The following is a 27,438-nucleotide window of genomic DNA, read 5'->3' on the forward strand; positions in this document are numbered from 1 at the left end:
CTGCCGTCTGCCTCCCAAGCCGGCCGAGAGCGCTCCTCGTCGGGCACAGCCAGGCGGGCGAATGCCCTGGTCCGTCCGCCCTGTCTAAAAAATAATGGTACAACTCTGAGTGAAGGTATCAATGCGCTGTCGAAGCGCACAGAAGGTGTTAGTACGCCTGTCATTATAGTGCGGACTTTCCATAGCATAGAAAATCGCCACGTTTCAATTTGTGTAACTGAATTTTGTTTCATGTCACTGGTCATATAAACCTATGTAAACAGGAAAAACGTGGAAGAGTTTGGTCGCATCTAACTACAGCCCCAAAAAATACCATTGGCCCTACTGAGCCTAGCTACATTGCTAATAGGAGTGACAGCGCGTCTGACTGACTGGGAGGTCACAATACACCATGATGTTCAATGTACGTTAAACACTCTAAAAATGAAACAATTTTCTTGTCATCCAAGACACAAAAACTATTTTGTCGCGTTCATCATCGTCACGATTCACACTTCTCCATATTCATCTACCCGCTTGTGCTGTACCCGAAAGTTTTTGTGACGTATAATCACGTGACAGCGGCTCTTCCGGTTGTAAAATATGCATATCGGAGCTCGAGCAGAAATGCCATATAATCATCATGAATATAACGATTTTGCTGAATTTAATAGATAATTTTGTATTTGTTGATGCAATTATTTCATATTTTTAATGGAAAGAAACTGATATAGTGTGCATTTATGTTTCATGTCCCATGTCCTTTAAGCTTGTTCCACTTTCCATGTGCCGTGTATGTGTATACACAAAGGCATCACTTTCATATCGCATCTGGTGTAAATTCTAGGTCGGCGGTTAAATTGTAAAGTTCCAGTGACTATCGGTTTCTCATCATGCCTGATGGCCTGGGATATGTTTTGGGTGTGTTGTCAGGGCTGGGTTCAGCTGGTGTCAGCAGCTGTGTTTTCAACACACATTTTCTTGCTGCCTTGCACTTCTTACATACAGGAATGTCAACCCCTGCACATGCTGCTCTTGAGTGTGTTCTATAAATATTGGCCTTCCACATCATGCCCAATACCAAGCCAGTAGCTACATGTTACGCATGTCCCAGCTTCAACCTCAAGCTTTTCTCAAAGAAGACCTTGATCTATGTTTTACTTCCTCAGAAACAACACAGCAAGCTGTCTGAATAAAGCTCCCACGTACCTACATATTAGCTGCTCTAATTTCATTTCTGAAGGACTTTCTTGGAAGCCTCAAAGTAGTGAGTTTTGAAAGCAAAGCTCTTCAATAAAGGTTATCGCTTTATGGTAGTTGGATGGAAAACTCGTGGCATATTGAACCATGTCCCACATGGTCCACTAGCTTTTCCAGCATGCTCAGACCTCTCCAAAACAGTGTGCTCTTGAGAGCGTGACATTATGAGCCCTACTCCACACCATAATAGTCAAACTTATCCATATCCTCTTGCTTTCCTAGCCCAGTTACAAGTGAGGATAGGAAGCAGCTTGACATTTAAAGCTCTCGTATCAGCAGCTAACACTCATCCTTAGATAACATTGTAGTGCCTCTGTTTCTGTCTCCTGTGGCTGGGATTTAAGCAAATGGGGTTTTATGATGGCCAGATTTGAGCTGTGTGGAGACATGATGCATAGGTTGGTCGATGTAAAGGAGGAGTTTATCCTTTTAGATAAACTGCTACTTTAAATGGGTTTAGCACTGTACGAATTGCTGCAGGGCAAATTGCAGTAAAATGATTGACCGTGAGCTAAAGGTGCAGAGCTGGGCAGTGCAGTCCCATCAGAGGGTGGAGCTAATTTCTGGGTCAGAAATATGTAAACAAAAGCCTTGGGGGGGTAGCCAGATCTTTTGTATGGATATATTGCTAATTATCTAGGAAATATCTGATTTTATTCTCTCCACATTCACTAGATATGAGCAGTCGTGCACTCTGATTGGCTGTTTTACTACTAGGATATCAGCTTATATACCGTGAGTAGGAAAAAACAAAATGGCAGAGTGTTGCTGAACCAGCCAAGGGCGAAATAAAAACTCTACTCAAAAACAACCCCCCCCCCCCCCCCCCCCCCCCAAAAAAAAAAAAAAAAAAAACGCAACAAAATATGGAGTAAAAGTATTTGATGGTAAGAACATAGCTTTTGTTTTTTCCTTTCTTTCCAAGAATTATCGCATTTTCCACAAATGGCTACTGTCATTTCGCAGATTTTGTTTACATTCTAAGCGGAAACTATTTTGTCGGACGTTTTTTATAAAGGGTTTTTTGTTTTTTTTAATTTATAAAATTTGCAAAAAATAAAAATGCTCTGTTTCTCAAAATCCAGTGAATGTGGATGGAATAAAACAGTTATTCCACTCAGTCTCGTCGTACATGGTTTATAGTCGACTCAGCGCTACGCGCCTCATCGGCTATCAGCTCATGTATGACTTGATTTTGTGGAATAACTGTTAAATATAACAGATCCAGGAACACTTGAAACATTAAATGCATTTTTTCTCATAGCCAGTTTGAAAACGTATCCTGGCTTGACATGATCATATCAGTATCTCTGAAGACAAAGTCAAGCATCCACCTCATGCGAGTCACAGTCAGCCTGTAATTGCATCTTATTGTCTAGAACATATGAATGTGCTTGGAGCACAATGTTTAAAACTCCACACTGCCATGTGACATTTTTGTGACTGGTTGGCTGTTTTTTTTGTTTTTTTTCTCATTAGTGAAGAATTCCAGTGAGGTGCATTAGGAAGCCCATGTCTCCATGTGAACTTGGTTTCGCCTCAGAGAACCTGTTTTATATTTTGTATTTGCGCAACTAATAATATCAGGACCTGTGAGCACCCGCTCAACTAAGGGGAAAAAGGAATTGCTCCGTGCAAAAACGCAGAAATGTTACTGCCATTTGTGTTTATAACTGCTGCTGATCAAATATCACTTAAGTTTCTGTAGCTTGTTGCTGTGTTGTGCTGCTTGGGATGTTGTATCAGGTTTCTCTAGCATACAGTAACACCAAAGCTACATGGAAAAGTACCTTAATTTTGATTAGCTGTTGGGCCAATGCTTTATATATATTGGCATTTAAGAAGCATGAATACGGGTTACCTGTAGAGTTTGACATGATGATTGTCAAATGCCATAGCTGGGATAATAATAAATAACCTAAAGATCCATTCATGCCTGTGTATCCGGAGTCTGGTTTGTCCTGAAGTTCATAACCCTGTGCTTATAATTCAGTTCAGTCGTATTCATATAGTGCTTTTAACAATGACATTGTCACAAAGCAGCTTTACAGGAATCCGGAGTTTTTGTCAATTCAGATCCCTAATGAGTAAGCCAGAGGCTACAGTGGCAAGGAAATCTCTAGGAGATGACGTGGCGAGGAAGCGAAAGGGAATCCATTCTCTTCTGGGTGTGATTCATTACATGTAATCTATACAGGTATGGAACCGTAAAGACAAACGGAACTATATGTATTGAAGGGGGGGTGTGGGGGGGAAGCGAGCAAGAGCAGATTATTAGGTTTGCTCTTATCTTAATGATTTTAAAAAGGTGTACACCTGTGATTTTTATTTACAGATGATTTTATTATATAATCATTTTAAGTACAGAAACGTGTGTATTGTTTGCTGCCGGATGTTGGACTGGTGGATGTCACTCTGGAGGTTGCTGGTCAACGGATCATTAACCATGTCACAGTAACCAAAGATTTATAGCTTGGCTTTGATCAGCATTGACACTGACAGATTTCATCACTCAGGGTTAAAATAGGACGGTGGTCAGTGGGTCACAACTGTGAACTGGCAGACAGAGCAGTGATGAAGTCAGTGTGTGTGTGTGGACAGAAGAGATGACTGAAACACAAAGAACAGTCTGAGAGGTCCCAAACACAAGGGCCCTCCTACCTAGCACTGCCTGTAGTAGAGTGCAGAAGAAGACAACAGAGCCTCAGAGCTGAAGGGGAGGTGGAGGCGCTGGTCTCTGCACAGGCTACATAATGGCAATGTTGTTTTACTCCACACACTGTGTATTGTATGCTGTTGCTAAGGGGAACATCGTTTAGTCAAGCATATGGAATTAGGCTGCTGTTAAAACGCTGTGGTCTGAGTTTAATGTTATTCTCGTATACCCACCATTTCTGCCACCGAGTGTCTGTATCGGGGTGTGTGTGTGAGAGACATTGGCTTAAATGTGCAAGCATGTATCTGCTTGCTTGCTTATGTAAGAAGTTAATGTACATGTTTGGGGGGGCTTGGCTTGGTTCCTCTCAAGGTTTCTTTTTTTATGCACCATAATAACCTGTTTATCTGATAGCTCAATCACAATTAAAATGCATTCATGCACCCACCTCACTTGGGATAAAGTAAGTGCAGTCATTGCATATTGTGTGTGTGTTGGGGGGGTAGGGGTGTTTGTGTATGAAAATGCATGATGGTTTGCAAAAACTTTACCTCTGAGATGTATATGGTCTCTCTGAATACTTTTAAAGTAAAAATCTAAAAATAATTGTGTGTCTGGGTGGGGGATGAGCAGCCACAGCATCAGACCAATCACCCAGAAGCTGTTAGAACCTGCGTTACTAACGTAATGGCTCAACAGCCAAAGAAGCACACACCTCCCTTCAGTGCTCCTTCAGAAACTCCTCCCCCAAAACCATGGATGTGCACTACCAAGGCAACAGCACTCCTTTTGGCTGCTTCCGATTAGGGGTCGCCACAGCAGATCTTTCATTTCCATTGCTCCTTGTCTTCCGCATCCTTCTCTACCACACCTGACACTTTCATGTCCTCTCTTACCACATCCATGTATCTCCTCTTTGGCCTTCCTCGTTTTCATGTGCCTGGCAGCTCCATCCTCAATATTCTCCTTCCAACATGCTCTGCATCTCTTCTCAGGATGTGCCCATACCATCTCAGTCTCATCTCTCTTAGCTTAATTCCCAAGCTCTCCACATGTGCTGTCCCTCTGATGTGCTCGTTCCTTATCCTGTCCAACCTTGTCACTTCCATCGCAAACCTTAACATCCTCAACTCCACCACCTCCAACTTTTCCTCCTGTCTCTTCGTTAAGGGTACGGTCTCCAATCCATACATCACAGCTGGTCTCACTACTGTCTTATACATCTTACCTTTCACTTTTGCTGGGACTTTTCTATCACAAATGACTCCTGAAATCCTTCTCCAACTGCTCCACCCTGCCTGCACTCTCTCTTTCTCACCTCACTATCGCAGCTCCCATTTTCCTGCATAGTATGCCGGAAAATGGGGGCTGCGATTAGTGAGGATGTGGACATGCACTACCAAGGCAATGACACTATCAACTTAAGAGAGATATGGCAAAATCCAGTGAATGTCATAGCTGAATCAAAAACATTATAACATAAATTGTCATCAAACAAACGCCATGCAAGCACAGACACGTCATTCAAACTACAAGGAAGTAAAAACTAGTGCAAGATAGTAATTTAAATTGAAGTTTTGTAAAACGGTGACCATAGAGAGGAGGTTGTAGCTAAGCTAACAAGGAAACTAACATTGCATAGCATAACATTTTGAATTATGCATCAGTCCAAATAACTCCACTCTGGTAGCAGCATGGTAGCACCATGGTGTTACATAAAACAACACAGGACTACACAGAAATAAAGAAGACTACACAGGACTACATAAAGTGCACATATGCAAACACTGCAACACAGTACAATTACTAAAACAGCAAAAGTAAAAAACAAACAAAAAAAAACACTACACAGTTCTAGTATGGATAAAGCAGTTAGCAGGAACTAGAAATTAGGACAGAGTTCTTGCACCATTCTGTGTTGATGTAAACACACAAGCAACAACCGTAGAGATATGTGTTTCTGTTGGCACAAAATGAGTTGAGCCCATCTAGCTGAATAAACTCCCACTGATGGTCTGCTGGAGTCTGATGTAGTTCAGTTTATTGTCCAGGGAGCAGCCATTGGAAAGTAGGATGGACAGGAGAGCTGGTCATCCACGGTTTGTTTTTCCCCCATTTCCTCACGTACCCACTGTTTATGATGCTGCCTTTCTAAGCTAATGGCCCTCTTGTTCTTCTTTGAGGTTTATTGACCATTTGGCAAAGAACAAATTAGTATTACCACTACCAATTGGTATGGAGTGTAGATCACCATCCCTCTTGCTCCTACTGCCCCCTTTCCCTATCTATCCCCTCTCCCCGTCATGGTAAGAGCATGAATGCCCCACCCTCTGTTTGTGATTGTCTGGAATAGTGTTGTGCCTCAGTCCGAGCCACTTTTTATTTCTTTCCCCATTTAAAGAACCAGAGCTGTGTGTGAACACACGATTTTATTTCAGTGCACACGCAGAATGGACAGCTAGCAGATCCTGAGGAGATATTTGATGAATTTGTCAGTGTATTGCATTACAATGGATGACTGTACCTTTTTATAAAGAGAGTCTTCCAAGAAACAATTCGAATTGACTTGGATACTAAAAGCCCAAGAGTGACATGGTGCAGCAGTGGTTAGCACAGTCACCTCACAGCAATAAGGTTCAGGGTTTGAGCCCAACAGCTGACTGGGGCCTTTCTGCATGGAGTTTGCGTGTTCTTGTGCTTGCATGGGTTTCCTCCCACAGTTCTAAGACATGCAGATTAGTTTAATTGGCTACTCTAAATTGTCCATAGCTGTGCATGTGTACCCAGCCACCAGCTGAGGGTTTGGATCCCTTTGATGTGTTGTAATCACCCAAGAGAATTCATGAAAGCTAGTTGAGAAATTTGCAGAACAGCTTACTGGATTGCCGGTCCTCAGCTATGAGGACGGTGACAGACAGACTAAAATCCTGCATGTTTTGACCTGTGAAAATGCAACCTGCTTTACTAGTGCTTGGTTAATGCTGGTGTGGAACAAAAACTATGCAGGTTATGGTACATTTTGATATGTTTATCTCCTGTTAAATATCTGAGAATATGATGACATAACTCAAGACTCCAGTGTTGAAATTCCATGCGTGTGTAAAAATGAACGTTAGTTAGCGATATGGGATGGCAGGCGGACTGGGAGACATTTATCTATATTCATAAATCTTGTCGTTTTAATTAGGATTGAAGGTGAGAGATTTATTTAAGGTCAATTAAAATGTTTTTTATATATATATATATATATATATATATATATATATATCTCATCTCATCTCATTATCTCTAGCCGCTTTATCCTTCTACAGGGTCGCAGGCAAGCTGGAGCCTATCCCAGCTGACTACGGGCGAAAGGCGGGGTACACCCTGGACAAGTCGCCAGGTCATCACAGGGCTGACACATAGACACAGACAACCATTCACACTCACATTCACACCTACGGTCAATTTAGAGTCACCAGTTAACCTAACCTGCATGTCTTTGGACTGTGGGGGAAACCGGAGCACCCGGAGGAAACCCACGCGGACACGGGGAGAACATGCAAACTCCACACAGAAAGGCCCTCGCCGGCCCCGGGGCTCGAACCCAGGACCTTCTTGCTGTGAGGCGACAGCGCTAACCACTACACCACCGTGCCGCCCCCATATATATATATATATATATATATATATATATATATATATATATATATATATATAAAAAAAAAAACATTTATTTAATATTTCAATGTTTAAAAATAGAAAAATAATAGTAAATAAGTACAACCCCGATTCCAAAAAAAAGTTGGGACAAAGTACAAATTGTAAATAAAAACGGAATGCAATAATTTACAAATCTCAAACTGATATTGTATTCACAATAGAACATAGACAACTTATCCTCAAATGTCAAAAGTGAGACATTTTGAAATTTCATGCCAAATATTGGCTTATTTGAAATTTCATGACAGCAACCCATCTCAAAGTTGGGACAGGGGCAATAAGGCCCTGTCCACACGGCAACGGATTCAGGTGACTCCGATGCAGTTGCTTATCGTTTAGGCCTGGCGTCTACACGGCACCGGCGTTTTGGGTGCCCAAAACGCAATCTTTTTGAGAACGGGTTCCAGAGTGGAAAGATCTGGCAACGTTGCCGTTGTGAAGTCGTCTGGATGAGTAGAACGGATTTGTTTACGATGACGTCACAACCACATGACTGTGAGTGCTTCACGCCGGGTAGAAGTGTAACGAACTCGATGCGAGTTGTCAACAAATCCTATAACTTCGTTCATGAAACGCGCTTACAAAATATTTTCACTGTGAATGTTTATTGTGTAATGGTGCAAAGTGAGAGCGAGAGAGAGAGAGAGAGAGAGAGAGACTCTGCCCTTAGGGCAGAGTTAATCCCGCCAGCAAAAATAGGGGAAAAAAAGGAGCGATCTCACCTCTTCAGATGATGGTTTAAGTCCTACAATACATTCCTCAAAAAGGGCGTAGAAGAGCAAATTAATCCATCAACGTGTAGCATTCAATTTATTCCGGACCATTAAAGACGCCGCCTTCCGCGTAGAATCATACGTCATCCTCGCCGCCATATTGGATAGGTCAAAGTGGAGAATAAAGATTCATGTGCTCCGTTTAACTGTACCAACAGGTTTACCGTCCAAACGAGATCACATGGGATTACCTTTCACAGGTGAGACTGGAAAAATACTTTTCATTGTATTTGGTCATTATAATGTAATTTTACGAACAGATTTTCCTGACTTTGTGGCTAATATGAAGTCTCGCGCATAATAGTTTATGCGCATGCGTCCTTACTACTTCTATTGTTCTGGTGTCTCCGAAGGGACCGTCTTACAGCGCCCCTAGAGGTGTGGCATGTGTATTGCATCGTTTTCAGCAAGCGTTGCGTTGCCATATGGACCTGATATTTTACTGATCGTTACCCATTTGGAGGCGATATATTTTTAAATAACATCTCGTTGCCGTTGTCGTGTGGATGTAGCCTAAGAGGCTGGAAAAGTTAAAGGTACAAAAAAGGAACAGCTGGAGGACCAAATTGCAACTCATTAGGTCAATTGGCAATAGGTCATTAACATGACTGGGTATAAAAAGAGCATCTTGGAGTGGCAGCGGCTCTCAGAAGTAAAGATGGGAAGAGGATCACCAATCCCCCTAATTCTGCACCGACAAATAGTGGAGCAATATCAGAAAGGAGTTCGACAGTGTAAAATTGCAAAGAGTTTGAACATATCATCATCTACAGTGCATAATATCATCAAAAGATTCAGAGAATCTGGAAGAATCTCTGTGCGTAAGGGTCAAGGCCGGAAAACCATACTGGGTGCCCGTGATCTTCGGGCCCTTAGACGGCACTGCATCACATACAGGCATGCTTCTGTATTGGAAATCACAAAATGGGCTCAGGAATATTTCCAGAGAACATTATCTGTGAACACAATTCACCGTGCCATCCGCCGTTGCCAGCTAAAACTCTATAGTTCAAAGAAGACGACGTATCTAAACACGATCCAGAAGCGCAGACATCTTCTCTGGGCCAAGGCTCATTTAAAATGGACTGTGGCAAAGTGGAAAACTGTTCTGTGGTCAGACGAATCAAAATTTGAAGTTCTTTATGGAAATCAGGGACGCCGTGTCATTCGGACTAAAGAGGAGAAGGACGACCCAAGTTGTTATCGGCGCTCAGTTCAGAAGCCTGCATCTCTGATGGTATGGGGTTGCATTAGTGCATGTGGCATGGGCAGCTTACACATCTGGAAAGACACCATCGATACTGAACGGTATATCCAGGTTCTAGAGCAACATATGCTCCCATCCAGACGATGTCTCTTTCAGGGAAGACCTTGCATTTTCCAACATGACAATGCCAAACTACATACTGCATCAATTACAGCATCATGGCTGTGTAGAAGAAGGGTCCGGGTACTGAACTGGCCAGCCTGCAGTCCAGATCTTTCACCCATAGAAAACATTTGGCGCATCATAAAACGGAAGATACGACAAAAAAGACCTAAGACAGTTGAGCAACTAGAATCCTACATTAGACAAGAATGGGTTAACATTCCTATCCCTAAACTTGAGCAACTTGTCTCCTCAGTCCCCAGATGTTTACAGACTGTTGTAAAGAGAAAAGGGGATGTCTCACCGTGGTAAACATGGCTTTGTCCCAACTTTTTTGAGATGTGTTGTCATGAAATTTAAAATCACCTAATTTTTCTCTTTAAATGATACATTTTCTCAGTTTAAACATTTGATATGTCATCTATGTTCTATTCTGAATAAAATATGGAATTTTGAAACTTCCACATCATTGCATTCCGTTTTTATTTACAATTTGTACTTTGTCCCAACTTTTTTTTGGAATCGGGGTTGTAGTAAAAATTTAGTAACATAGGATAACATGATGACAATACTTACATTTAACATGCAAGAATGTATGGAACATTGAAACTTTAGACTCAATAACTAAATTAAATTTATTCAGATTGAAAAGAATGTAAACAGGAGCAATTATCTCTTTGGCTTAGTCACCAGAGGTTAGCTATTTAACTACATTGAGCTGGGTAAGGGTTGCAGTAAATGTGGCCAGGTTCCACTGTATAAGAGATCTCTTTCTGAAGAATTTGCAAAAAATACTATGTATTTTTGTATGTATGTACGATGTACATATTAATATGCATATTCTCTATGTCCTACACCCGCATCATGTTTGATGCATGAGGACCTGGTTGTTGATGGGGAAAGAACTTTTTCCTTATGCATCTCCTACCCCCCCATCTGTCTTCAGAAAGGCTTCCAGACTTCTGTGCCATGCTGCTGTAGTCAGAATGCTGATGAGGGTTGGCCCGAAAGAGTAAGGAATGACGTAGCCATCCTCAGGCAAATCTTTAAGTCTTTTTATAAGCCGCTCCATGCAGGCCTCAGTGGAGAGGGGGCACCTCCATTCAGCAGCCATCCAAGCATGCACCAAGGGCCACACTGCCACTTTGTCGTCTTCAGATATTTGGGGAGTAGAAAATGGGACATTTGGCAAATACAACTGATCCCCTAGCAAAATTGGTTGGGAGTCATTCATGTGTGTGCACTGTTTTTAAAATAATACTTGGTGACTGTCAACACTGTCGTTTCGCTATTCTCACGTTTATCGGAGTACTGATTTTGTTTGTGCCATAATGTCTGTGTTGGTTTGCTTGAATTTTCAGTATGTAATGGCATGAGGTCTTGGGTGAATGTTTTATACAGAATATGCCTTGTCCAAAGCAAATGAGCTTAAATAAGCTCTGAAGTGTAGCTTGCAATTTGAGATTTTGATGATGGACATCTTTCAAATCCATTCCCTCTGCATTAACAGATATAACGAATAACCTCATTTAATATGCAATAATTATTTTATAAGATATTTACAGTCTTTTGAAGTTATTAAACTTATATTGACTGAGCTAGTGACCAGAGTGTTGTGGTCTTGGAGCCCAGGATTGACAGTGATCCACTGTGGGCCCCCTGAACAAGTCCCTAAAACTCTGTTGCTTTGATCGTGTCTGCTTAGTTGTGATTGATAAAAGAGGAAAAAGTGAATGTACTGTGTGTATACAGTTTTCAGCAAGTCTTCCAGAACACCATATCTGCACATAACCTCAGCTTAGCCAGAGCAGCTTTTCAGCTACTTCCGAACAGTGTCTTGGACTGTATGTCCACAGTACAGCTGAAGATCATTCAGCTGGTGGAAGATGATGATAAGAAGAAGAAAACATTGTCATTTTGTTTCTTCATATTCTATATCTTGGCGGCACGGTGGTGTAGTGGTTAGCGCTGTCACCTCACAGCAAGAAGGTCCGGGTTCGAGCCCCGTGGCCGGCGAGGGCCTTTCTGTGTGGAGTTTGCATGTTCTCCCCGTGTCCGCGTGGGTTTCCTCCGGGTGCTCCGGTTTCCCCCACAGTCCAAAGACATGCAGGTTAGGTTAACTGGTGACTCTAAATTGACCGTAGGTGTGAGTGGTTGTCTGTGTCAGCCCTGTGATGACCTGGCGACTTGTCCAGGGTGTACCCCGCCTTTTGCCCGTAGTCAGCTGGGATAGGCTCCAGCTTGCCTGCGACCCTGTAGAACAGGATAAAGCGGCTAGAGATAATGAGATGAGATGTTCTATATCTTTGTGCCCCCATTTTCAGATTGGAGAAAGAAACTGCAACAAAGAAACAGAGAATTTCTTCCTCACTACTTTAGCTGGAGGTGGCAACAAGCCTATTCTAAGAGCACTTGATTGGGCACAGTATGGAACTGTCTTTCTCTACAGTGGCTATTTTCAGCCTCCATTTGCTTAGAGGATTAAATGACTCATTTCTTGCTTGTGTTTTTTTTTAGTGGAATTTTGACTTTAAGTGACAGCTGAGCTTGGTAAGATCCAGATGTTAAAACGGATCCTAATAAAGAATTCTTAATAACAAACTTTTGAAACATTTAATCAAATTATGAATGCTTAAAACAGTTTCCATGCTGCGTATTAGGGTAATTTTATCTCAGATCGTGTAATTCAGTTTAAAATGTGTTATTCTACCATCTCAATCCTGTACACTATCCATCCTTGCGCCTCTAATTATAGTAGTGATCTTTTTCTTACCCAGTGTCCTCTCTGTCTCTGTAGGAGTTTCCTCCCGCTTCCCAGAGATCATGGCGGCTGGCACACACTCTCCTGGAGGGCCCAGTGGAATCATCCGGAGTCAGTCGTTTGCTGGCTTCAGCACGCTGCAGGAGAAACGCTCACGGTGCGCATTTACATCCAGTTTATCAAAAACCTTAACCTTTCCAAAGCTATTCTTTTTATTTCTACACATAGCAGGCAATGGTGGGTGTTGCATACATACAAATAAGATGCCAGTAAAATCTTTCAATTAGTAAAGATTTTAAACATACCATTTAGATCTCAATTGAATCCATCAAGCTTTAAATCTGGTGTCACGTTCAGCTACGACATGGCAAAACGGAGATACTGTGGGTCTTTTCAAATTCAAGAAAGTAACTAGCTGGTCCGAAAATAATTATTTTTGAGTCCTTTATATGCACTTTATAATAGGCTGTTAAGAACATTTTAGCTATTTTTTGTAGTTATGTTGGACTGATTATCATAGCACCTTTTGGTTGTTAATAAAAAGCTTTTATTATGTAACTTTATACCACTGCGCAATTAAATTTAGTTTTGATTGATCAGAAGGTGTTGATTTTTAAAAAAAAAAAAATTTCTATAACGGCAGCTCTGACTGCAGGGAAAATCAAGGTTTATATCAACGCCCTTATTCTTACGTTATTGTTTGACAGACACTCCATAATCCAAGACTAATAATAGTGATTGGGGGGGGATTTTTATTTATTTTATTTTTTAAAATAAATGCCAAAGAAAAATTATGATTTAAGCTTTGTGTAAGGAGAAATTTATTGAAGATTTTACAGAAGTCCTCTCCAGTGGCAGTGCTTTGTAATAGTAAGTTTTAGCTGCCACGGGAAAGTCTGAAAGGGGCTGGGGGGGGAGGCTGATGATGATAGAAGGATGATTTTATAGCTAGTATAATGGAAGTGAACTAACTTGGGTCACACTTGACCTGCAACATCAAATGAAACTATCAACAGATATCATGTATGAGCTCACTCAATTAAAAAAAAGATCACCTGGTGAAATGCTGTGGTGTAAGAGGAATAAAGATTTGCCTTTTTTTTGCTTTTACATCTGTATCATCTCTGGATACTAACTTGAATCACCTTGCGTCAATAACTTGTTTACAGGAGCGTGGCAGTGTGCCTAGTGACCCCAAGGCAACTGCATGCGCTTATTCACTAAAGCGGCCTAGAATTATCAGAGTGAAATATCAGTGTGTAAATGACATGCTGAGACATGTAAAGCAATGAGGAATGCAGTCTCAGATATGCAGCTGTTTATTATTTGGCTAAGACTCCATTGCGCTACTATGTGACACACATTTCTGATACTTTAAACCGCAATCCAAACCAACAACCATAATACCAAATGTCCTTATGCTTGACCTTTGGTATATGATTAGATCACACAGACTGGCACACGTGTTTAGAAATGGCTCCATGTGACACATGCATTCATAATACTACTGCAATTCCAGTAGCACAAAAGACCTGGTTCCTTCTGATGGCGAGTATGTGCTTATGTGTGTTTTCAGGTGTAACTCATTCATAGGGAACTCAGGAGTACAGAAGAAGTCACTCACAAAGCCCAAGAAGCCCCATCTGTGTGGGCACAAATCCAGCAGCAGCTCCTCACATGAACCACAGCCGAAGAGAGTGGAGGTGGTGTATGGAGCCCTGAAACAGGGCCTGGAGTAAGTACAGTTAATTTTCATACTTTCACCAACATACACTGTGCTTCCCCCCAAAAAAAAGCATCATAAATTCATACAGTACACAGTATATCCAGTACAAATAGTTAATATTCTGTAAATATAGTAAATTCATACAGTACATATAGTAAATGTATAGAGTTCATGTATAAAGTAGTACATGTATTAAATACAGGATATATAAATATTTATAGTACCTATAGTAAATACAATACATTAGTGCACTTGCATTCAGCGTATTCGTAGTTTATTCTATCCATATTCACTAGATATGAGCAATTGCACGCTCTGATAGCCTAGTAGTAGAGTAGCCAATCAGCTCATCTACCATGAGTAGAGAAAAACAAAATGGCGGCGTGTGTTGCTGAACCAACCAAGAATGAAATAAAAACTCAAACAAAACCCCCCAAAATACCAAAAAAGCAATAAAATACGGAATAAAAGTATTTGATGTTAAGAACATACCTTTTTATTTTTCAAGAAATTATTATAGCATTTTTCACAAACGGCTACTGTCATTTTGCCGATTTGTTTACATTCTAAGCAGAAATGATTTTGTCAGACGTTTTGTATAAAGTACAAAGTATTTATCAAATTTCCAAAAAGTGCTTTATTTCTCAAAATCCAGTGAATGTGAATAGAATAAGTTATTCCACTCAATCTCGTCGTACATGGCTTATAGCCTACTCGGCGCTATCCGCCTCATCGGCTATCGGCTCATGTACGACTCGATTTCGTGGGATAACTGTTAAATATAGCGGATATTATTGTCTGTATGTTGGTTGAGATTTTTATATTTATTTATTTGCTGGTCAGTATAACTCATTGAAAGAGAAGTGCTGCTTTGTTTCCTGTTGAAGCTGTGTGCAGCCCTTTTGATTTGATGTCACTTGAACTCAGGGGATCTCTTGGGATGGCTGAGGAGACCATCCCAAGTTCCTGAGTAGGAATTTTGAGTTGAGGCGGTGTTCCAACTCTTTGGTTTTTCATGTTTGGTTGGGAATTCTAAATTATGACCTATAATTGCATACAGCAACAGTACATATAGCGTGTATACAGTATACCAGCAGTAAATGGTGTGTGTTAGTGGCCATACAGTACCTGTAGTAAATACACGGTACATATAGGACTATAATATATGAATACGTTCACTAAATACTCTATATGTGGTATGTATAGTAAATATATAAAGTGCACATAGTAGATATGTACATTTCAGTTTCCGAACACACAAGGTTCCAGGTTTGACTGTGTTGTCTCTTTAACTCTCTAAGACACTGAGGTTGGTGTGTGTGTGTGTTTTTTTTTTTTTGGGGTTTTTTGTTTTTCCCCCTCTCCTCCTTCCTCTCTGTTCTTCTTGGATCAGTGAGTATTTGGAAGTGCACCAGACAGAGCTGGACAAACTCACCTCTCTCATGAAGGACATGAAGAGGAACTCCAGACTGGTAAGACAAGAACACATGCTTCTCTCTCTCTCTCTCTCTCTCTCTCTCTCTCTCTCTCTAAATCACTTCCCCCTGGGAGTCTGTTTAATGTCTGAAAATGCTTCGCAGGTCACATGGGCTCATTTAAAGAATTACTTAATTATTTGTCTAAATAATAGTCCGTGTTGTGTTAATCTGATATCTGTGTTTTGAGATGTAGATTGCGTTGACTTTGTGCTCGTGTGTGTTTGTTTCATCAGGGAGTGCTGTATGATCTTGACAAGGTGAGGTAAAAGGAGCTGGACCATAAACACTTCTCTCATCTTCTCTTAGAAAGCTGACCAGAAAATATGAGCAGATAATAAACAGCTTTACAGTAATGTCATACTACTGTCTTGGAAGTCCAGCCACATTATTACAACACAATTATTACAACTGTTGCAGTTGTGTACTTCTAAGAAAGCTATAAACTCACGTTGTTGCGTAACTCTCTCTGATTTTTTGATACTGCAGCAAATTAAGACAATTGAGAGATATATACGACGCCTGGAGTTTCACATAAGTAAGGTAAGGAGTCTTGATTTTTGGCTTCCCTGCTATAGTTCTGTCAAGTATAGTGAGTGTAAATATCTAAGCAATCTACACCAATGATGTATGATAGAAATTAAGCATTTTCTTAATACCAAATTCTCCACCACACATTGGTTAAAAATGTATGGGTCAAAGATTAAGGCCCTGTCCACACGGCAACGGATTCAGGTGAATCTGATAAAAATTGTTTATCGTTTTGGCCTGGTGTCCACACGGCACCGGCGTTTTGGGTGCCCCAAAACGAAATCTTTTGAGAACGGGTCCCAGAGTGGAAAAATCTGGCAACGGAGCTGTTGCGAAGTCGTCTGGATGAGTAGAACAGATTTGTTTACGATGACGTCACAACCACATGTGCTTCACGCCGGGTAGAAGTGTAACGAACTTGATGAGAGTTGTCAACAAATCCTATAACTTGGTTCATGAAATGCGCTTACAAAATATTTTCACTGTGAATATTTGTGTAATGGTGCAAAGTGAGAGAGTGAGAGAATAGCCCTTAGGGGAGAGTCAATCCCGCCAGCAAAAATAGGGGAAAAAAAGGAGTGATCTCACCTCTTCAGATGTTGGTTTAAGTCCGACAATACATTCCTCAAAAAGGGCGTAGAAGAACAAAGTAATCCATCAACGTGTAGCTTTCAATTTATTCCGGACTATTAAAGAATTCTGGAGGATATCAGAATGTTGGCGTACCGGCTTCCATCTACCCCCATTCATTCCTCTTTCCGCGTCTCCATTCAAAAAACGAGCACGTGATTTAAAGGGACTATATCCATAGGATAGGGAGTGAGAAAGTGTGTGTGTGTGTGTGACAGGGATAGTCACTGTGCGCATGCGCAGTTATGCGCATGCGTCTACTTCTATTGTTCTGGTGTCTCCGATGGGACCGTCTTACAGCGCACCTAGAGGTGTGGCATGTGTATTGCATCGTTTTCAGCAAGCGTTGCGTTGCCATATGAACCTGATATTTTATTGATCCGTTGCCCATGTGGACGCGATATTTTTAAAAAAAAAAAATCTCGTTGTCGTGTGGATGTAGCCTAAGATGGTTTGCACTTGTTAGCTCATCTGGCCATAAGGCTGATGAGCTGTTGCCATGGCGTGGCGTCCATTGTCCTTCCGTCCATCATCTACAGTTCAGTTAAATTGTACCTCCTCTGTCAGTTCTCCACGGATTTCCATTCTGATTTTGTTTGAAAGAACTTATCACTCTGCACAAAACTTGGTCATTGTTTTGTCAAATTTTCCGCTAACGAGTTACTAATTAGGCCAAATTAATTAATTTTTCCCAGGCTTCTCACTAAGATTTTATCTTCTCTCATTTCTCATCCAATTCCAGCTCTGATTGATGTTTTGGGTAGATCTTCCCTTGAAGAACAAAACTTTGTTGTTTTGTTGATTTTCCTGTTGTAAACAATTTGTTTACAACTTCAGTTATTTTCAGTTAAATCATATCTCCTCTCTCAATTCTCAATGGATTTCAGTTCTGAGTGTTTTATTTGAAAGAGCTAGTCATTCTGCACAACACTTGGTCATTTGTATTGTCAGTTTTTTGCTAACAAACTGCTAATTAGGTCAAATTCATGAATTTTGGGACTTCTCATTAGAATTTTCTCTCGTAGTTCTTACCCGATTTCAGTTCTGATCAATGTTTTGGGTCGATCTTCCCTCGAGGAACAAAATTTAGTCCTTTTTGTTGATTTTTCCTGTTGTAAACAATTTGTCGTGGAGGTTGGTCCTCTCACACTGTCGCATTTCAGTTCTGCTTGATGTTTTGGTAGTCATGGTGGTTTTGATGGTGGGCTGGATGAGTTATTCCGTCCTTGACGCTGCTGCTGTAATGATGACCAGAATATTTAATATTAAAATAATGTTGATGTATTCATTTTGGTCGAAATTTGAGTTAAGCTGACATGATTTATGAAATCAAATTGGTCCATATAAAACAATCAGTTTGCTGTTGAATCAAATGGCAAGAACTTATTTCACAGTAAGGGTCTAATGGCTTTTTAAGTATAAATTCCTACCCCCTTGTCATCTCCTTAATAATGCTCACAACAGGTTTCCAGCTGCATGTACTATTTAGAACATTTCTAGAAGTCTCTCTCTCTCCCCCCCCCCCCCCCCTTCCCACTTCTTCTATTTGACATTCTCCCTCTCCACCTACATACAATCTTTAACTGCCATGTGTATTTCCTCTTCACACCATCAGCCAAATGCACCCCCTCACACAAGCAGCCTTGGTGGATTTAAATGAAAACCCCATTGTAAGGCCAGGCTCTATCCTTCACAGTGTGAATCGGAAGTAAAGGAAGTGTCTTCATTTTGAGCTTTGAGAGGGAAGTTGTGAACAGTGAGTGGGTGCTCTTGGCAGTAATGCAAACTTGTTTGTGGTAATTGACGCAGCTTATTTCCAAAGTGCCCAGGTCTCCAGAGCCCTGCTGTGCCCTGTGCTATACTCGCAGGTGTGTGCCTGATGAACAGTAGAGCACCGATTGACAACTCGTAAAACGTTTCTGCGCTACAACAGGTCGCCATGGCAACCTGGAAATAGAAGCTTGAAACGGTTTTTGAGCGATTCCATGAAACCAGAAAATTAGTCCCATAACATTCTTGTTTTCCTACAACAGAGTGGAAATTGAATCATCAGCTATACTTTGTTTACAATGTAGGATGGTGTATATAGAACATCATGGAGCTCCTTGGTTCTATTACGCCATCCACTTGGCAGCATTTTAAGTTGTTTTCTTAGCAGCTCTGGATGTAGGGCAAAGCAATTCTCCACGTTATAATAGGTAGACCGCTGACAGATGAACTGGTTGTGTTTGTACAAAGCTGTATATGCGTGTGTTGTGCATCCAAATAGGAGAGTGGCGTGTTCTGTACTGGTGGAACATTGGGAGCATAATGCTGCTGAGAATCTCTTTTGTACGTATCTCCTTTTGCGAATTGATTGAAGTGCTGTGTTTTACATAAGACAACATTGAGTTCAGGACAGAATAATAATCCTCTAATTAAAGGAACACTTTTTCATCATAATTTCCACCTACTGCATCTGTAGCGCTGCATGTGTAATTACTGAAGACCAGAATTTAGACGTTTCCCTGTACTAAGAAAAACAATGGAAAACCTATTTACTCAAAACTACTTTTATAATGAAAGTCTGAGGGCAGTGATTGAGGTTTGAATAACCATTTATTTTGTAATGTATTTTTGTGTGGGGGGGTTATTTTTTTTTATTTTATTTTTTAAATAGACATTTTTCAGTCAAAGATATTTGTAAATTAAATCTGTATAATTAATAAAAAAAAAAGTACATGATCATGCATGGACACCACAAAACCTCTAGGAAAGTATAAATAACTGGAGTTACTTTTTACTGAATTACTATAGAATAGAACGCCTTTGTCACTGCACAAATGTACAGCAAAATTTAGTTCATCATAAGAGAGCAAAGCCACTGTGTACGTGTGCGCCGCCACACTTGGGCACTTCAGCCCAAGGCCATCCTGTGTTAACCTAACTGCATGTCTTTTGGATTGGGGGGAAACCGGAGCACCCGAAGGAAACCCACACAGACACAGGGAGAACATGCAAACTCCACACAGAAAGGCCCCCATTGGCCACTGGGCTCAAACCCAGAACCTTCTTGCTGTGAGGCATGTCGCCCTAGTGTGCATGATGCATAAGAACAGCTTTTTTGAGACATCCTCTAATATCTGTCTCAATCTACAATCTTTAGTGTGTGTCTGTGTGTAGATTTTGGGTGAATTCAACAGTTCATGATGGAATTCAGAACCTTCCCTTAGTCCTAGGCCACAGTAACATGGATACATTTGAAAGGACTTTTTTTGTTATATTAGTGTTTTTAGTGCTGCAGCTTGCCTGGTCTGCAACCTCCCTCGTTCTTCCCATGTCACCCCTCTGCTTGCCGAACTGCACTGGCTACCTATCGCAGCTCGTATCAAATTTAAGACATTGATGCTAGCTTACCAGGCTCTCAAGGGCTTCAGGCAGTATACCTCCAGAGTCTGTTTAGCTACACTCTGCTAGCCTAGGCCCGCCCATCCTAAGCGTGATGCAACATGAGGGCCTGTTGCGAGCTTAGTCTGGCCAGGCAAGCTATCTACAGCTCTTCCAAGCTCCTGAAAAATCGGGAACCAATCAACTTTGAGCATCTCCAACGGCCCTGGGTAGAGGCGTGTTCAAGGCACTGACGTAGTAGAACTGCAACCGGAAGCCATAGATTGTTTACAGAATCTATGCCGGAAGCGCTTCATTCACGCTTCCGCATCTATTATGCATAGATGCTGTATTGAAAGCATTCAACGGGAAGTTCTCATTGAAAACGGAGCAAAGAGCAGCCCTGGAGGTATTTATTGAAAGGAAGGACGTTTTCGCCTTGCTCACGACCGGCTTCGGTAAGAGTTTAATCTACCAGTTAGCCCCGTCGCGTCGCATACGTCAGAGGAAAGAGTGATGTGATTGGTTTAAGCTTCGTCACAGCCTTTTCTGGCTTCGACCAGTAGCAAACTGAGGCATTTCAGGGAGGCGGGTCAACCACGGGCTCTGGGAAATGGTTGGGCTTAATATCTTGGCCAGACCAATAGCTCGTAGAGCTTTGTCGCGTTAGCCAGACTAACACTCTGCTACTACTGGTCACCTGGCCCTTCCTCCTCTCTGCTCCTGCCCAGCCCACTCAGGACTGCTGTCTGTCCTGGTTCCCTGTTGGTGGAATGACCTTCCCATTGAGGTCGGAACTGCCGACTCTCTGACCACCTTCAAGCGCAGATGAAGACTCACATTTTCAGGCTGCACCTCTCCTCTTCTTCCCTGCCCACTGTGCAACTGTGTTTCAGTCTAGACCAGCCCAGGCTGTGTACTGTCTACCCTGGGGTTAGCTGGTTTGAGTTCTATTTAGTTACACTTTGTGGTTGGTTTGTTTCCTTGGCTGTCTGCTGAGTTTTGGTATTTCAACAGCATATTAAACAAGGTATTACTGTCACTTCTTCAGTTGGCACTAGACCTTTTTTTGTCTAGAAGTTCAGCACTTCATGTACCTGACTTTTGCACTCGTTGTACGTCGCTCTGGATAACAGCGTCTGCTAAATGCCATGTAATGTTTTCAGTCCGTTTCTGAAAAGTTTTCTGTACAAAATGATACAAAAAGCACTCTGGGAATGTGCACTAGGTGTCTGACAACATAAGCATAAAATTTTCCTTTTACACACCAAATTTACCCCTTTTCGATCAACAGGGAACAGGATCTTCAACCGGTTCCATTCAGGATTCTTTGAACCTTGGTGCCAGCTGTTGAACCAGCCTGTTCGATTTCCATCTCCGAAATGTGGAAATTCCATAATCAAAAGTTACCGTAGTGTTTTAAAAACGTGTAATTTTCATTTATCTGAACTACAACACAATAGTATTTACAGATTCCTCCACTTTGGAGATCGTATTCAAAAAGATGCTTTTTCAGTGCCCGAAAATGTCATTTTAGTGTGGAAGGAAAAGCAAAACAGATTTAAATATGCGGTTTTGATTTGTCCATGTTAGTATAAACTAAGATGGAGACTTTTTCATTATAAGTGAGTTTTCAGTAAACTGATTTTCTGTTTATTTCTCAGTACGATGTGTCAGTATTTTGTCCATACCTAAACACTTGTCAATTCCAGATGCAGTAGATTTGAGATTAGGTTGAAAAATGCTCTGTTTGGGCCTCATCATACTGCTTTCAACATTGTCATTTTGGATACTGAAGTAGTGTTATGACTAATGAGTTAAGACTCTGCTTTGTTGGACACATTAAACAGAGTATCTGTGGTTGCCAGAGCACAGAGTAATGTGGGTGTCCAGCCGATGCCTATCGCCTAGTCCTATACAGGACATTCAAACTACAGGCAGTGTTCAGCAGATCGTTATCAGAGTGGATCAGGCTCGCTGAAGGGAGTCTACGCCAGCATGATGCCATTTGGATGGATTTTACCACGGCATGTAGACACTATTTAGAAATTTGCACACAATCATTGTCTCATAATCTTAGTCATAATGAGCGTGGTGTTACGGCAAGTCGACAGCCTCTATCCACTCAACAGAAAGTAAGCAGGGTAAACAGGAAGTCATGTGACACGTGGTTGAGCTGAAAAGAGGAAGAACAGAGGGAGGAGTCCTTCTTAATCTTTTCTCAAAGGCAGGTTTTTAAAAAGCCTGCAGTTACTTTGAGCTGGGTTAAAAATAACTGCTGTTATTCCACAAGGGACATGATTTCAGCATCGTCAGTATTGTGAAGTGTGATCAACAAAAAGGAGCAGGTGTCAAAAACTACCACATGCATGTTTAAGAACATTATGGAGTGTGTCAGCGCTCGAAACTAACGGTGTCCCGACGTCCCGGGGACCATAAAAAATGTCATCGGGACACAAAATTATTATATCTGGGACAATCCTGGGACAATGGAAAAAAAATAGATCTAGAAAAAAAGTTCTACATTAATATTATTTACAAAGCCGTAACACATACGTAGACATTCACCTAATTTGTCAATTTTAATTTTAAAACGTTAACAGCGAAAAATACATTAGTAGCTACACTTTCGATGCACCTGCATCCGTAGGCTACAGAGCAGCGCATTCTGTTCTAGAATCTTCGGCCGGTGTCCGCATTATATGGACTTGGAATGGAATTGCTACCGCACACGCTGCGCCGACTCTTGCCAGAACAAAAATGCTTAAGTGGTTGAAGCGGACCGACCGCGGGGAAGAAACTGAAAGCCCAGACATAACGTCTCCGGGACCTTCAGGATCCAAAGTGTCATCGCCTGGTCTGCAGGCAACGCTAGCAACTGAATGAACTGAATGAACACTGTTAGACACGTTATAAAATACAACAGGAATGATGTGGATGATATTGACGGAAGATACCGTTCAACAGAATAAGTGAGTTTTCTTGGTGTCTTTCTAGTTCAGAAAGTTTAGTCAGTCAACAGCACAACTAGGCTAGGACCTGGCACTATGCTGATGTTGCTAACATTTGCACCCACGTTTCGGCAGCGAAAGTTCATAAAATGGATAACGGAAAGTTCATAAAAATGGATAACGGTCTCATCTCATTATCTCTAGCCGCTTTATCCTGTTCTACAGGGTCGCAGGCAAGCTGGAGCCTATCCCAGCTGACTACGGGCGAAAGGCGGGGTACACCCTGGACAAGTCGCCCGGTCATCACAGGGCTATGGATAACGGTAATGGTGAAAATTATAAGTTGGCCTTATAAGTGCCAACAGATATTCAAGGTACAAGTAGATGAAATGAACATAAAAGGGGTCTTATTTTCAACTAAAGTGTACTGCAGATGTAGGGAGTTGAAACATTTTCTGAATGAGCTAGTTGGCCCCTTTAAATAAACGGGTATCTATTCATACAGTGAGATCGCCAAAGTTTAATAAACTGAAAATGCAATAACTGTAATTTTGAAGTAGATGATGTATAGGACATGTGTCGCTTGTGTCTTGTGACTTATTGTAAAAATGATATAAAGGGTTCAAAATCGCATAGTTACAAATATAATAGTAACTTCATATGATAATATTAACCACTGGTTATTTCAGAGAGGAAAAAAATGGGGACACTATTGCTTCCATTCGGGACAATGCAACACAGAATTCGGGACCACTGGGGGACACAAAGAAAAAAAGTTAATTTCGAGCCCTGGAGTGTGTTTTCAGAAAGATGCGTTATTCATGTTGGAAAACTGCATTTTAGAATCTGGATGTTTGCCGTGTACAAGGGATTTGTCTGGATGTTGAAGTCAACAGTGAACACAATATACAAATTATTCCATCCACATTCATTGGATATGAACAATTGTGCTTTCTGATTGGCCACTGCTCTACTACTAGGTTATCGGCTCACATACACTGCAAAAAATAAAAATCTTAGGAAGTTTATTTGTCCATTTTCAAGTCAAAACATCTAGCCACCCTTATTATAAGACATAATTGCCCAACAAGCAAAACCTCATTTAGCTAGAAAGGCTAGTTTTTAGACAGTCCATCTTGAAAATCTTGTATAGACAAAATGTCTTGAAAAAGTCTTATTTGGAGCACCTTTGAAAATAAAACAAGGTTTTTTTTAAAACAAGTACATTTTGGACATTTGTCAAATGCGGTTCATCTTATTTCAAGAAAAAAAAAAACTTGTTTTGGGAATAAATGAACTTTACTGAAATCTTTGAATCTAGTGCCCCAAAAATGCATTGTCGTGGCTCAGGTGGATAAGGCGCTATACCATAAATCCGGGGACCCGGGTTCAATTCCGACCTGAGGTAATTTTCCCAATCTCTTCCCGGCTCTCTCCCGCTCATTTCCTGTCTCTACACTGTCCTATCCAATAAAGGTGGAAAAGGCCCAAAAAAAAATCTTTAAAAAAAAAAAAGACTTGAATAGCTAAATGTAAGAAGTACGATATTGTTATAAGAACTATTTTGATTATTTTGAGTTAATCAGATCTCGCATAAGTTCCCCAATCTTATTTTGGAATTATTTCATCTAAAAACAGGTTAGATTTTTCATCTTACTTTAAGAAATCTTACCAAGTCAAATTTGACTAGTTCCATTGGCAGATTTTTTTCACCTGATTCAAGCAAATATGCTTTGTTTTAATCTTTTTATTTCTTTTTTTTTTGAAAGGCCATTTTTTGCAGTGTACCATGAGTAGAGAAACAAACAATGGCGGAGCGTGTTGCTAAACCAAAATGGCGGAGCGTGTTGCTAAACCCAAAAATGATCAAGTATTTAAAAGAAACAGAAATGGCTAAAAGAATATCGGGACCCCCCCCCCCCCCCCCCCCCCAAAAAAAAAAAAAAAAAACTCCTGTTCCAGTTGATGGTAATGTACCTTTTAAGTTGGTTTGCCAACTGCAAAAAAAAAAAAAAAACCTGAAGGGAACACGAACACACACACACACAAAAAAAAAAGAGAAAAAGCGCAACAAAATATGGAATAAAAGAATTTGAGGGTGTGCCCTTTTTTTTTCTTTTTCCTCAAGAATTTTTATAGCAGTTTTCACAAATTGTTGTCATTTCGCCGGTTTGTTTACATTCTACGTGGAAATGATTTTGTCGGACATTTTTGTATAAAGTTTTTATTTATCGAATTTGCAAAAAATAAAAATGCTCCGTTTTCTCAAAATCCAGTGAATGTGGATAGAATAAAAATCCACTCAATATTGTCATACATGCCTTCGAGCCTACTTGGTGCTACGCGCCTCATCCGCTATCAGCTCATGTACGACTCGATTTTGTGGAACAACTGTTAAATATACACAATATAAAATATTTACATGTACAGCAATTTACAGTAAACATTAGCGATTTGCTGTGTGTAATTATCAGTGAGTGGACTGTTAATGTTAAACATCAAGCCAATTACATGTTCGAAAAGGGGTCGTCTTCAAAAGGACTAAGGCCTGAGGAAAGTAGCTGTGCAGGTGTCAGTTAGGCTACGTTTACACTAGACCGTATCTGTCTCGTTTTCTTCGCGGATGCACTGTCCGTTTACATTAAACCGCCTGGAAACGGGAATCCGCCAGCGTCCACGTATTCAATCCAGATCGTGTCTGCTCCGGTGCTGTGTAAACATTCAAAATACGCGGATACGCTGTGCTGAGCTCTAGCTGGCGTCTCATTGGACAACGTCACTGTGACATCCACCTTCCTGATTCGCTGGCGTTGGTCATGTGACGCGACTGCTGAAAAACGGCGCGGACTTCCGCCTTGTATCACCTTTAATTAAAGAGTATAAAAGTATGAAAATACTGCAAATACTGATGCAAATACTGCCCATTGTGTAGTTATGATTGTCTTTAGGCTTGCCATCCTTCCACTTGCAAGTAGTAAGTGATATGCGCTGGGATCTCACACACAGCGGCTCAGTCCCGAATCGTGGCTTGTGCACTTCACTCGCGCGCTGTGTGAGCTGTGCAGGGCTGGAGTGCGCACCCTCCAGAGGGCACTCGCTGTTCAGGGCGGAGTGATTTGGAGCGCAGGATGCCTGCGGAGCCGAGCGTATCCGCGTATTGGCGTTGCTGTGTGCACGGCTAACGGTTTTAGTGTAAACGCGAATTGTTTTAAGAACGTTAATCTGATGATCCACTGAATCGACGTAATGTAAACGTAGCCTTAGTCTGAATCCTTGGAAGGAAAACCGTGGCAGATAGAACAGCCTGGCGAGAGGAGTCCATAATGATTTTTTTCCTTGCTTGTTTCCTCAAGAGTAGAAGCCCATCAGTTCTCTCCTAGTTGTTCTCCTCCTTCACACCTGTCAATTCTCTCTTCTTTGATCTGGCAGGAATGTTTGGATAACCAACATGCTTATATATATATATATATATATATATATATATATATATATATATATATATATATATATATATATATATATATATATATACACACAGCATTTATTATTTAATCACACTAGTATGCCTGATGTACTGTGCAGCTGAGGTCCTGAGTCCACTAAGCATAATTCATAAATTAAAAAAAAAAAAGTGGTTAAGTAATTTCCAGAGTACACTTTTACTTGTCTTAATATAACCCTTTATTTACAATTTTACCAACTGTATCACTGATTTTGTGTTGTGTACATCTTTATTGGCCTTTCTGAGGCCTAATTGGAATGCCCATCCAACCCGTGTGTGCGCGCACACCCCTTCCCAGCATACACACACACACACACACACACACACACACACACACACACACAAACTATTGCCAAACAGCTGCTGCCCTGTATACATGGGTGGATCTACTAGTGGCTGCTCTTGTGTTGTGATTTGGAAAGAATGCAAGTAGATCAACAGCAGTCCCAACAGAAAGGGGTGTGTACGGTACACCCAAGTTGTGCCCTTGAGGTCTCTTCTTTCACACTTGCACCACCCTTGAAACTGCGATGGAGTGCAAGATGCACAGGCACTAAACTTCACTGCACACTGAGCCACTTCCCACTGCTTCACTCTGCCTTCATAGGAGACTGAAATTGACCCAGCCAGTCTTTCTCTTAAGCTGTTCAGCTGGTGCAGGACTTCGTTAGTTTGCCTTTGACCATGATCACTTGAGGCACAACACAAAAACGTAGAGTGGTCTCGGTGGAGAGGATTGTTTAATCACCGCTAT

The 27,438-nt window shown here is 41.1% G+C and overlaps 1 protein-coding gene across 3 annotated transcripts in view; it reads left to right on the plus strand.

Annotated features, from left to right (window-relative positions):
* The window catches only part of ripor2 (RHO family interacting cell polarization regulator 2), a 96,291-nt gene that overhangs the window by 33,396 nt on the left and 35,457 nt on the right, over positions 1–27,438 (plus strand). For all 3 annotated transcript variants that reach the window (XM_060942739.1, XM_060942741.1, XM_060942740.1), the window contains exons 2-6: positions 12,540–12,660; positions 14,080–14,238; positions 15,623–15,701; positions 15,941–15,964; positions 16,194–16,247. In XM_060942739.1, the coding sequence (XP_060798722.1) occupies positions 12,540–12,660; positions 14,080–14,238; positions 15,623–15,701; positions 15,941–15,964; positions 16,194–16,247 (437 nt within the window). The remainder of the gene's footprint in view (positions 1–12,539; positions 12,661–14,079; positions 14,239–15,622; positions 15,702–15,940; positions 15,965–16,193; positions 16,248–27,438) is intronic.

The sequence above is a fragment of the Neoarius graeffei genome, chromosome 16 (assembly GCF_027579695.1).
Source record: "Neoarius graeffei isolate fNeoGra1 chromosome 16, fNeoGra1.pri, whole genome shotgun sequence".
NCBI lineage: Eukaryota > Metazoa > Chordata > Actinopteri > Siluriformes > Ariidae > Neoarius > Neoarius graeffei.